Source organism: Hemitrygon akajei, chromosome 10 (genome assembly GCF_048418815.1).
Source record: "Hemitrygon akajei chromosome 10, sHemAka1.3, whole genome shotgun sequence".
Lineage (NCBI taxonomy): Eukaryota > Metazoa > Chordata > Chondrichthyes > Myliobatiformes > Dasyatidae > Hemitrygon > Hemitrygon akajei.
In genome coordinates, this window is record NC_133133.1 from 131,926,458 (window position 1) to 131,939,956 (window position 13,499).

At 43.4% G+C, this 13,499-nt stretch overlaps 1 protein-coding gene across 5 annotated transcripts in view; it reads left to right on the top strand.

Moving 5' to 3' along the window:
• Nucleotides 1-13,499, top strand: part of svopl (SVOP-like) — a 128,770-nt gene that overhangs the window by 57,287 nt on the left and 57,984 nt on the right. For 3 of the 5 annotated variants that reach the window (XM_073058977.1, XM_073058978.1, XM_073058979.1), the window contains one exon: nucleotides 7,097-7,191. In XM_073058977.1, coding sequence (XP_072915078.1) covers nucleotides 7,097-7,191 — 95 coding nt within the window. Of the gene's footprint in view, nucleotides 1-7,096; nucleotides 7,192-9,396; nucleotides 9,496-13,499 lie in introns of all 5 variants that reach the window. The other 2 variants (XM_073058975.1, XM_073058976.1) reach the window with 1 other exon arrangement.

The following is a 13,499-nucleotide window of genomic DNA, read 5'->3' on the forward strand; positions in this document are numbered from 1 at the left end:
GGTCATCAGTCTCGATAACTGATCTACCCTTGCCCATGATTGGAGAGGCGATTTACATTACCAGTGCAGGAGGTGAAACAATGAGGGTAGAGAGAAGTCAGCCCCAGGTACTGGAGATTGAAGGAGCGCAGCTTCCTGTGGATTTTTGGGTGTGCCCGAACAATGGAGGTACTATCCTGAGGATAGACACACTGAGTCAGGCAGGTGTGATCATTGACTCAGGAAAAGGAGAAATAACATGGACAAGGCAGAAACAGCGAACGTGTGTAACTCGCAAAGCAGCTAACATGGCCCACAAAGAGACAATAGCCCCCAGTAGGAAGGGGAGACAGGGCGATGTGTGGGAGTCATGTCCCATGGAGAGGGGCTGAGCACAGTCAGGAGCTGTTAAATGTAATATAGCTGCCTGAGGAGGGAGCAGTGATTGAAGTAAAGGCTCACCAGAAAGGGGATAGTAAGGAGCAGAAAGGGAGCGAGTGGGCAGATATCAGTGTGAGCAGGGCAATGGGGGAACAAGAAGTAACAGAAATTACAGGTGTAGAGGAAGAAGCTACAAATTTCAGGTTAATAAGATTACATGGAGATGTGAAGGAACATAGTAACACATCGAGGGATCGAGCAAAGCAGTAGCAACGTATTGCAGATCAGAGGAAGCCAGAGAGAGAGAAGATAGTCCTCCCACAGCCAGGTAACCAAGTCATGGTAAGGGATCTGGCTAAAAAGACAGGTTTCGCTCCCAGGTGGATGGAACGACAGGTTCTATCCACATGGGATGAATGATGCCTATGTTGGTGTGCGGTCCTGGTGAGGCTGCCTGTAGTCAGGTTAAACCGTAGGGCTCACATTTTGTCACCCCCACAGACGGAGTGGGATTTCAACTGTCCCCAGTGACAGTGTTGCTGCAGAGAACCCAAGTGATGAACACCAGCTGGCTGTGCCAGGCCTGCCCACTCCCGATGGAAGCGGACCCACAGCAGAACGCACTGAGAGAGTGTGACAGCAAGCCACGAAGAGCATGTTAAAGTGACTGCACTCTGTCAGGAAGGCTGGTTGCTGAACAGAGGAAGCATTGGGGAAAATAGACGGGAAGGGATCCGAGTTACGGCAGGGACATTAGGTTCCACAACTTCGAAGGCGTAGCGAACTGAGAAAGAGAAGAAATTACCCACAGCGTCTGAAGGCAGTAAACCAGCCTGTATGGGCAGTGAACACAAATGAGCTGGGCCCTTTCAGTGGTTGGGCCAGTGATTGAGTGAAAGGGGGTGGCACCAGGGTGAGTCATTCAAACACGGTCTACCCCAACCCCTCCTGTACATCGATGAGAGGGTTTGAGAGACTAGTTGTCAAGATTCTGGCAATCTTTTCTCAAGGCATGGAGTGTGAACTGTTGCCTGTCTGCGTGATACATTTACCTTGCTGGTAACTACTGATGGCCACTGCTGAGTTTAAACTATCAGAGAATAAGGGGATGAAGATAAAGAACGTGATTAAACTGCAAAATCACACAACAGGGAAGAGGGAGCAAGTATACGAATGACAAAGCTGCACTTTAAAGACTGTTGGTCGATTTTCTAGAAAAATCTCTGCTTAGAGGCTTGTAGGCAGCCATTAGGGGTTATGGCTTAAGGCTGATTTATACTTGTGCATACGGGCTACGCTGTAGCCCTGATTTTCACTTCTGCGTCGGTCTATGCCGTAGCGAGCATGCTTGGTGTGTGCCAAAACGCTAGTTGGCGGTGGGGTTTCTATGCCACTGTGTTGAGTTTCTTCGTGAGAGACATGGACGAGGAAATGCATTTCAAACATCTATTCCGCATCTATTTCACATCGGTGTACGCACAGCCTACAGACATGCTGGAGAAGAAGCATCTGGAAATATGTAGGAGGAAATGCAATGCTACCAAACAGACCAATCACAGTGGTTGTGGTCTGCGTTGCCGTGACGCGTGAGTAACTTTTCTGGAGAGGTGCATGTCACCCTACAGCGTAGGATACGGCGTAGGGTACGCGGTACCATAGGGATAAGATAGGTAATTAGGAAAAGGGGTCAGAAGTCAAGGCATTTTTGCTGCCCTACTTGAGTAGATTTCCATTAAGGTTTCACCTTTCCTGGATTGAAATTATTTTTGTCCAGGAGGGCCAAGAGGAGGGACTGTTAGGGTGTATTCTGGAGTTATGATATATAGCAAATGTTAATTTCAACTTCAGACCTGAACATGGCTTGTAGATTGAGTTTAAAATGCAGACCAGAACAAAGGTCTTCCTGGAGCTGCAGATTTGGGTTGATTGCAAACATCCATTCATCCGAGATGTCTGCCTATGCGTGAATGCAGCTGCTGAGACGGAGGTGATTAACACTCATTTTGGGTGTGTTGGTGTGAAGACCTAGGTGTTTGAACTCAAAGGAAGCTTCATGAATGCATTGTAACTACAGTATAGAAATCGTCCTGTTGTTGTCTTTGTTCTTTACTTATAAAATGTGATGTAATAATCTTCCAGTCTGATGCCTGCTTGTTTTACTGAATAAAGGCTTCTATATCCACCAGCTTCAGTGTCCCTCCAGTGACTTAGTTCACAGTCACAACAGTGGCGGAGTCCTGGGTCCTGGGCAAGGTTAATAGACGTGGTTTGTGGAGTGGACTCTAGTTCACGTTATGATATGTTTCTGCTTTCTGGTAGCTCCTTTCTTTGTCACTACTTTGGGCGATTTTGATTGGGGTAGTCTGCAGATAACTAATGACACAGTGCTAGATTGAACTGAACTGAATATGCCTGGACTCCCTCAGTCAACACACACACAATGCTGGAGGAACTCAGCAGGCCAGGCAGCATCAATGGAAAAAAGTACAGTTGATGTTTCGAGCTAAAGTCGACCGTACTTTTTGCCATACATGCTGCCTGACCAGCTGAGCTCCTCTGGCATTTTGTGTGTGTTGTTTGGATTTCCAGTGCCTGCAGATTTTCTTTTGTTTATGGTTGGACTCTTTCGTTGATGACTTTGTCAGTTAGTGTTTTATATTCTGTGTTTTTCACTTGTTTTTTTGCAGTTTGCTCTTTTTTTTGTAAGTGGTGGGTGTTGATGGTTTTCTTTGAGTGGGCTCCATGCTTTTCTTTGTTTTGTGGCTGTCTGTAGAAAGATGTATCTCAGGGTTGTTTGCTGCATATGTTCCTTGCTAATAAATGCAATTTGTATATTTGAATGCAACACGAGTGAATCTGCAGATGCTGGAAATAAATAAAAACACAAAATGCTGGCAGAACTCAGCAGGCCAGACAGCATCTATGGGAGGAGGTAGTGACGACGTTTCGGGTCGAAACCCTTCATCAGGAGGGTTCATCATCCACACTCCTGATGAAGGGTTTCGGCCCGAAACGTCGTCACTACCTCCTCCCATAGGTGCTGTCTGGCCTGCTGAGTTCTGCCAGCATTTTGTGTTTTTATTTTTTGTATATTTGAATCTTTGAACTCACTCTGAAGTGCATTGTTAAAGATTCAACACAACTACTGTTTTATTTTGCTGACTGTGGTGTATGTCTGAAGTGCCTCTTCCTCCTACCCTCGCCAGCTGCCTCCTCTCACTGCACGCACACACAATTACACACAATACAAACTCTCTCTCTCACACACACACACACACACACACACACACACCATTGCCTACATCCTTTTTCCTTGGCTTGTGTCATTTTTCACTTTGTATCCTAATCAGTTCTACTCCTTCCCCTAAAAGCCAAAAACCTTACTGACTATCACTCTCCTTCTCACGTCTCTCCGTTCCCTCTTCACTTCCCCACCACTGGCTCAGTTTGGGACCCCCCCCCCCTCCCCCCGGATTGCTTTGTTAAAGATTCCACATAGAAGAACCTTAGAACATTACAGCACAGAAACAGGCCTTCTGGCCCTTCTTGGCTGTGCCGAACCATTTTTCTCCTATTCCCACTGACCTGCACCTGGACCATATCCCTCCATACCCCTCTCATCCTTGTACCTGTCCAAGTTTTTCTTAAATGTTTAAAGTGAACCCGCATTTACCGCTTCATCTGACAGCTCATTCCACACTCCCACCACTCTCTGTGTGAAGAAGCCCCCCCAATGTTCCCTTTAAACTTTTCCCCCTTCACCCTTAACCCATGTCCTCTGGTTTTTTCTCCCCTAGCCTCAATGGAAAAAGCCTACTTGCATTCACTCTATCTATACCCATCATAATTTTATATACCTTTATCAAATCTCCCCTCATTCTTTTACGCTCCAGAGAATAAAGTCCTAACCTATTCAACCTCTCTCTGTAACTCTGTTTCTCAAGTCCTGGCAACATCCTTGTAAACCTTCTCTGCACTCTTTCAACGTTATTAATATCCTTCCTGTAAATAGGTGACTAAAACTGCTCACAATACTCCAAATTTGGTCTCACCAATGTCTTATACAACCTCACCGTTACATTCCAACTCTTATACTCAATACTTTGATTTACAAAGTCCAATGTACAAAAGCTCTCTTTATGACCCTATCTACCCGTGACACCACTTTTAGGGAATTTTGTATCTGTATTCTCAGATTCCTCTGTTCTACTGCACTCCTCAGTGCCCTACCATTTAACTTGTATGTTCTAGCTTGGTTTGTCCTTCCAAAGTGCAATACCTCACACTTGTCTGCATTAAACTCCATCTGCCATTTGTCAGCCCATTTTTCCAGCTGGTCCAAATCCCTCTGCAAGCTTTGAAAACCTTCCTCACTGTTCACTACAACTCCAATCTTTGTATCATCAGCAAATTTGCTGATCCAATTTGCCACATTATCATCCAGATCATTGATATAGATGACAAATAACAACGGACCCAGCACTGATCCCTGTGGCACACCACTAGTCAGAGGCCTCCACTCAGAGAAGCAATCCTCCACTACCACTCTCTGGCTTCTCCCACTGAGCCAATGTCTAATCCAATTTACTACCTCACCATGTATACCTAGCAACTGAATCTTCCTAACTAACCTCCCATGCGGGACCTTGTCAAAGGCGTTACTGAAGTCCATGTACACAACATCCACTGCCTTCCCTTCATCCACTTTCCTGGTAACCTCCTTGAAAATCTCCAATAGATTTGTTAAACATGACCTACCATGCACAAAGCCATGTTGACTCTCCCTAATAAGTCCTTGTCTATCCAAATATTTGTAGATCCTATCTTTTAGTATTCCTTCCAATAATTTACCTACTACCAACATCAAACTTACCGGCCTATAATTTCACAGATTACTTTTAGAGCCTTTTTTAAACAATGGAACAACACAAGCTATCCTCCAATCCTCCAGCACCTCACCCAGAGATACTGACATTTTAGATATATCTGCCAGGGCCCCTGCAATTTCATCACTAGTCTCCTTCAAGGTCCGAGGGAATACCCTGTCAGGTCCTGGGGATTTATCTACTCTGATTTGTCTCAAGACAGCAAGCACCTCCTCCTCTTTAATCTGTATAGGTTCAATGATCTCACTACTTGTTTGCTTTATTTCCATCGACTCCATGCCAGTTTCCTTAGTAAATACAGATGCAAAAAACCCATTTAAGATCTCCCCCATTTCTTTTGGTTCCATACATAGCCGACCACTCTGATCTTCAAGAGGACCAATTTTATCCCTTACTACCCTTTTGCTCTTAATATACCTGTAGAAGATCTTTGGATTATCCTTCACCTTGACTGCCAAAGCAACCTCATGTCTTCTTTTAGCCCTCCTGATTTATTTCTTAAGTATTTTCTTGCACTTTTTATCTCCTCAAGCACCGTATTTGCTTCCTGTTGCCTATACATGTTAATACATCTCTCTCTTCTTTATCAGAGTTCCAATATCCCTCAAGAACCAAGGTTCCTTATTCTTATTCACTTTGCCTTTAATCCTGACAGGAACATACAAACTCTGCACTCTCAAAATTTCTCCTTTGAAGGCCTCCCACTTACCAATCACATCCTTGCCAGAGAACAACCTGACCCAATCCACGCTTTTTAGATCCTTTCTCATTAAATTTCGCCATTTTCCAGTTTAGAACTTCAACCCGAGGACCACATCTACCTTTAACAATGATCAAGTTGAAATTAATGGTGTTATGATCACTGGAACCAATGTGTTCCCCTACACACACTTCGGTCACCTGTCCTAACTCGTTTCCTAATGGGAGATCTAATATTGCATCTTCTCTAGTCGGTACCTCTATATATTGATTTAGAAAACTTTCCTGGACACATTTTACAAACTCTAACCCATCTAGACCGTTAACAGTACGGGAGTCCCAATCAATATATGGAAAATTAAATGAATGCTGTTCTCTTTTGCTGGCTGTGGTGTGTGTCTGAAGTGCCATTGAACCATTGAAGATTGATGAATAAGGAGCAATTTGTGACTGGCATAACTGTCTTGTTCTGGTTTAAAGGTCCATTGATTCTTTTGCTTGAGTTACTTGGTGGTTTGTCCTTGGTGGGTGGTGGTGGTGGTGGGGGGGGGGAGGTTGTGTGTGTGTGTGTGTGTGTGTGTGTGTGTGTGTGTGTGTGTGTGTGTGTGTGTGTGTGTGTGTGTGTGTGTGTGTGTGTGTGTGTGTGTGTGTGTGTGTGTGTGTGTGTGTATGTGAGAAGGGGTGGGGAAATCATCCCGTTTTGCAGTTATTATTTTCTTTTGTAGTTGCTGCTGATAATTGTGATTGTGCTATGTTGGCGCCAGAATGTGTGGTGACACTCTCAGGCTGCTCCCACCACATCTTGGGTTGTGTTAGTTGTTAACGCAAACAACACATTTCATTCGATGTTTCAATGTATGAGAAAAAAATGAGTCTGAATCTGAATGACATTAAGAGCTTAAATTTCAGGACGGGCAGAATCATTTGCTCTGGAACTTAATCCAAAGCTTTTAACGATTTATCAATTGTTCCAATGTGGCGAGCCAGACTGGTTAGCATTGTCCAGACCTCCCAGCAGTGGCCAGTTTGAGAGGTCACTGAGCTAATCCTCTGCCACTGGAGCACACTAACAGCACCATCTTGTGGCCAAAGGCCTTGACTGAATTCTGTCCCATTCCCGATTCACTGAGTGAGCCCACTTTGTTTTGCAGATCAGAGGAAAACGTACACAGTGGAGGAAGCCGTGGAAACTATTGGGTTTGGCCGGTTCCATGTTTTGCTGCTTTGTATCATGGGCAGCACAAGTGTGAGTATTTGGTGGAATGGTTGAGCTGTACGTTGGGAATAGCCAGAATACTGACTGCCCCAACCACTCCAAAGAACTCCGATGGAACGTACAACTTCACATTTGTTCTCAGAAATGTGCTCAGTCATTCCGTTAGTTGAAGCTGTAGGACAGCTTTATTTCACCTAAACTGGGAAAGTTGGGGAATCCTAAAGACGAAACTGCTGAAGTTTATATTCACCGGTGGAAGGCTTATAAGAAGGTATCTTACACCACCCTTCCTTAAAACCTAATTGACCCTAATACGATTTAATACTTTCTCAGTTATCTTTGCCTATTGATAAACCACATCTCAAGTATCAGCGTGGTCCAGGTCTCAAGTTGGTTTAGGAAACTCAGCATTGAGTTACACTGAATCTTGAAGTCCAAGAAGTCATTGATGAAAGGAGTCAGGGGTTTATCATCCAGACAGGGCTCTTTTAACCAGTCCAGATCCTATCCCAACACTTGCAGCAATACAGCATAGAAACAGGACTTTCAGCCCATCGATCCACACCCGTCAGCGCTAATTCTTCTCAGTTCTCCTTACATAGATAGATAGATAGATAGATAGATAGATACTTTATTCATCCCCATGGGGAAATTCAACTTTTTTTCCAATGTCCCATACACTTGTTGTAGCAAAACTAATTACATACAATACTTAACTCAGTAAAAAAAATATGATATGCATCTAAATCACTATCTCAAAAAGCATTAATAATAGCTTTTAAAAAGTTCTTAAGTCCTGGCGGTAGAATTGTAAAGCCTAATGGCATTGGGGAGTATTGACCTCTTCATCCTGTCTGAGGAGCATTGTATCGATAGTAACCTGTCGCTGAAACTGCTTCTCTGTCTCTGGATGGTGCTATGTAGAGGATGTTCAGAGTTATCCATAATTGACCGTAGCCTACTCAGCGCCCTTCGCTCAGCTCCTCAGTTCCCTCAGTTCCTCAGTTTCTACTACTCAACTTACCTGCAGAAATTTGCAGTGACTAATTAGTGTATCGACTGGCACCTCGTTGGGACATGGGAGGAAACCAGTGCACCTGAGCGAAACCCCATGTGGTTACAGGGAGAATTGCCAAACTCTGCTCAGCTGCCACCATGGTGGGAGCTCCTGATGCAGGGTCTCAGCCCGAAATGTCAGCTGTTTACTCTTTTCCATAGATGCTGCCTGGCCTGCTGAGTTCCTCCAGCATACTGTGTGTGTGTGTGTGTGTTGCTTGGATTTTCAGTATCTGCAGATTTTCTCTCGTTTGTGGGGGTAGTGGCTGTGAGAGTATTGAACCTGAATTACTGAACTGTGAGACAGCAGCTCTCTCACTGTGCTGCCTGCAGTTCAATTCTGCCTCATCCATTGGTAAAAGTAAGCTGAAACGTACTGTATCAGTGACGAAGCTCATAATCAATACAAGGAGTTAAATTGGTGATATTAGCAAACCTTACTGTAAGAAATCTAAATTACATTTATCCACGTCCTCAGGTATGTTCTAGTTTTTGAGGACACCTCTGGAGTTGCAACACTTTAACCCAACCACTCTGACTCCCAGCGTAGCTAATGAACTCAAAATCCCAGAGGAAGCCTTGAACTCACAAATCAACAATAGATTTGACAGCATCAATTAAAACTGAAGGCAGTGATGGGCAGCTGGAGAATCAGAAGATGTTTGGTCCTTGTGCGTGTGTGCTCTGATTGTAAACATTGGTTTCTCTGCTCTGTGACGCATTTCCTAAGCCAATTTTAGATATGGGATTTTTCGGTCTAAGGTGTGTTTTTCTTTTCCTGGACAAGATTGAAGAGTCCCATGAAGCTTGATAAAGAGGAATTTTCACACCACCTGAATACAGGGACCCCAGTTGTATGACAACCAATACTCTGAGCTGGAACATTTCTCTCCAATTATGAGGTTAATGTGAATTGGTATCTCACCCCACCCCTTCTGATGTGAGATGGGAATATTTCTTCAAGCCTGTAGTCAGTATCCATTGGGAATATTCTTCCAGATATCAGTCCAAAGCCTGCACCGAGTATCTCCAGCAATCTGGAAGGAGTGTCCAATCTTCACCTCCAGGCCTGCTAGGCAGAAGTTTTAACACTGAGCACATGGCTTGCCTAATAAACTGAATGGAAAAGCCTCTGATAACTCTGAATGTGGCCTGAAATTTCTCTGATTGTTTCTTCAGGTAGCTGAGGCCATGGAGATCATGCTGCTGGCTGTCATTTCTCCAGTCATCCGTTGTGAGTGGCTCCTTGAAGAATGGCAGGTTGCCATGGTTACCACCGTAAGTTTATCCCACTTCATTGAGATCGGTGTATTTCCATGGTGCTGTGTCCCTTGGTAGTCAAGAGCAGCTTCACCCTGTGACAATCTCACAGCAACTAATCAGGAACCAAAACCAATCCAAGGTTCATCTTTACAGCGGAACTGATGACAGGAAGCTTCTACCCTCCTTATTGTCTTCATAATTTCAAAGCAGATGCCTGGCTTAGAGAAGAGTGGGTCGACAAATTGGAATGTTTACTCTGGAGTGTTGGAGCTGAGGGGTGACAATAGAAGTGAACAAAATGATCAACTTTGTATTCTGTCAGTAGGTAGGGTAGATGACCATAGTCCATTTCCCAGGGTGGAAATGTGAACAGCTAAAGGGGGCAACTTTAAGCTACTGGAGGGTGGGGTGAGGTAAGGCTTAAAGAAATGTGCAAGGCAAGGCTTCTACAAGAGAGCAGTAGGTGCCAGGGGAGGTAGGAGAAGCAAGTGATATCAGCATTTAAGAGGCATTTAGAAAGACACATGAGCAAGAAGGGAATAGAAGGATTGAACTAAGGTGGGATTAGTTTGGAGTGGCATTATGGTTGGCACAGATGTAGTGGGCTAAAGGCCTGTTTCTGTGCTATACTGTTTGGTGTGTGTTCTATGGAGTTCCCAGCCACCCTTTAACGATTCACTTCTGCTTTGAATTGCCATCCATTCATCTTGCTCTTTCTAGCTGGGCTACCATTATTAAATTCTACCTTAAACTTAAAACGAGACTTTTACTTTTCCACAATCTCAGGATGCTTGAAAGTGCTTTACAATGTAAGCACCACTGCAGCTAATTCACGTTCAGCAAGATCCCACTAACACCATTGAAGTAAACATCCTGATACTTGGTGTCTAGCATTGATGTATTGACTTCTGGTTGTATTCTGTCTGCAGATTTGATTTTTGTCTGAAGGTCGGTACACTCAGATGTTGGTATCCTTCAAACTTTAGCACTGGCCAACTTCTCTCTTGTGGCTGAATGATTGTTATTGACAAAGGCACCGAGGAGAAGGCATTTACTATTATTCCAGGCCCATTGTAAAAGGGCAACTCCCAAAAGTGCAGTGGCACACCTTTTGAACTGCATTTGTGAAAGTGCTGGGTACACTGCCACCAAAGACGTAAAGGAGGTTATAAGCCCTATCCGATATAGGTATCTATGCATGCCCTCACTCTAAGTAGGGTATACTGTATCAACCTATTTTTCAAATATTACCATACTTTCCTGTGTGGCCTCTGGGGTGCGGTCTAGCTCCCAATATCCACTGGTTGATTGGTGGCTCTCCCTTCCCTACCAAGAATGAGAAACTACCAGCTTAAGCACAATAGTTCAAACCCAGTTTGTTTTATTTTTAATGATACATGTTTTTAATTTTAGACAAGTAGTTCTTAAAACACATTTAGCACACAGATGATTTTAAATTAATAAGAGATTTCTGAATTACACAAGATTTATAAACTACAAAGAATTTTCAAACGCAAGTACAATTCTTACAAATTGAAAGAACATACCAATGAGTTTCAGATGAATGAATCAACAGTCGCAGAAATCAAAGGTTGTGGAACAAATTCTAGTTCTTCTTCCTGTCACCCAGTAATTCTGTTATTCGTCTTGTTATTCCTAACAATTCCTGGTGCTTTATTACATTTGTACTGTTTTGCTACTAGTTGACATTATCTGCATGTGCTGTTTTTCAGATACTCTTGCTGGGACAAAGTAATTCACACAGATGGTCTAAAAGCTTCTAGGGATAGAGATCTCAGATACCCAAAATTAATGCTGTGAGGGATGACTCTCTGAGTACACAAATATCCCAACTACCAATTGATCAACTATACCTGTGACTATGTTTGACGTGCTAAGTGATAATATCCATCTGATCTGCAAGCTTCCTTGAACTCAGTCACAAAAGGAAAGGCTTAGCTAGTGTTGTCAGGTTTGATGCAGGCCAATTAACATAACCCCATTGTCTTTCATTGATTAAACATGGGCCTACAAATCCTCACTGTTTACTTATTTACAACAAGAAGCTGAGCAAGGAATCTTGGTTAGAAGTTTAACTTTGTCAAAAACAACTCTGGCCCTTTGGAAAGTTGATGCTGTTGTGCTAGAAAGCTGAGGTTAGCAATAAGCCTCTTGGGCCCTGGAATGTGAATATCCTTCACACAATGAAGTGCTGTTATGGGTTATCAGCTCATCATTCTATATTGGCATATAAACTCATAACCCTGTGATTCTGAGGGCAAAGCACAGTCATGTACTGAACCAAACTGTTGGCCAGGAATAATCCTCCCATTTGGTCAGCAAGACAAACGTTAGAAATTGTAGGAGAATTCTGAGTCTACTAGAATAATAAGTTGGGCTCTTGACATCCGTCTATCTTGCACCTTGTTTACTTGTGGAGCATTTTCTCTGAAGCTATTATACCTAACTCTGCATTGTAACTGCTTACCTTGTTCTTACTCAATGCACTGTGTAATAATTCGATCTGTTTGAACAGCATGCAAGATGAAATGATAAACTAATCCCCTTTTCTAATTCACCCAGCCTCAATGAATATTATCTAACAATCACTGAATCTTTGCTGGGCTGAGTTCATGACAAGATTCGCCTTCCTTGGTTCCAAATCACTTTATTGCCTGGCCTAGGGATGGCTTCATATTTAAATGATCTAATCTTCACTTCTGGAGAGGATGGGCTCTGCCAGGTTTCAGATGCCCAAGACGATGAGCAATCACCAAAAAAAGATCGGTACAGAAAGCTTGTTATGACGGCGCCCTGACGACTCCACCAGGAGTTAAAGGTGCACACACACACACACAATCTTCACTTCTTATTTTGGAGAAGATTTTACACTTGTCCACTGTGTAAAATGTTTGCAAAGCCTTGGGTCAATGGTGGGGCAGTTAGAGCTTGAACCTGACCACCAGCCCTGGCTGTGTGGAGTTCGCATGTTCTCCCTGTGACAATATGGGTTTCTAATCAGTGATCTGGATTCCTCGCACATTCCAAAGGACACTCTGTGGATTAATGGTAAACTACCCCATTATATAGGTAAAATGGTAAAAGATTCATAGAGCGTATGTAAGAGAAATAGATTAGAACTATAGGCAAAAATCAAGAGGGGAATGGGATGGGTCAGCATCAACATGGTGGACTGAATGGCCACTTCTGTATTTTAATAAGCAAGTAACTAAGTAACTCCCAGAATATGCTGGTTCTGATTTTGTGTGGCGTTTCATAGAATCCTTGACCAGCGTAATGCTTTTTCTCTGTACAAGTTCTAAAAAGTTCCATCAAGTCAGTTGTTAACTTTGCTTGTCACAGTGAACACACGCTGATTATGCCATTGAACTGAGGTCTTGGGACCTCACACTGGTACACTGGTAGAAGTGTTGCTGCATCTCCACTGGGGTCACTGCTTCCTTACCTTGGTGCAGTGCCCAGAACTCATTCCCAGAGCTCACACCAGGCCTGTGTACAACTGTAATAAATAATAATGTTCCAGCTGTAAACTAGCTTTTATTTATCCTGATCACTGCATTTTAATAAGCTCAAGCCTCCATTATTCTTTATGCTTTACCAGTTTTAAAAGAAACACTCTTGCCTCTCTTTCTTTTAGTTTAAAGTAAATGATTCTATACTTCACTTACTCTGAAAATCTTGTTCTAGATTTGCAGTCAATTTATCATAATCTCTTTGTATTTTTTGAGCTGTTCTACATTATCCGAGCCAGCACTGCTCCCTGCTACTATAGATGTTGAGGACGTAGATGTGGTGAGGACCTACAAGTACCTGGGGGTGCACCTATATAACAGACTTGGGTGGAGCACCAATACACAGGCTGTGTACAAGCAGGGCCAAAATCACCTCTACATCCTGAGGAGACTGAGGTCCTTTGGAGTATGCAGGCCTTTCCTCCACACGTTCTACCAGTCTGTTGTTGCCAGTACAATCTTCTATATTATTGTGTGCTGGGAAAA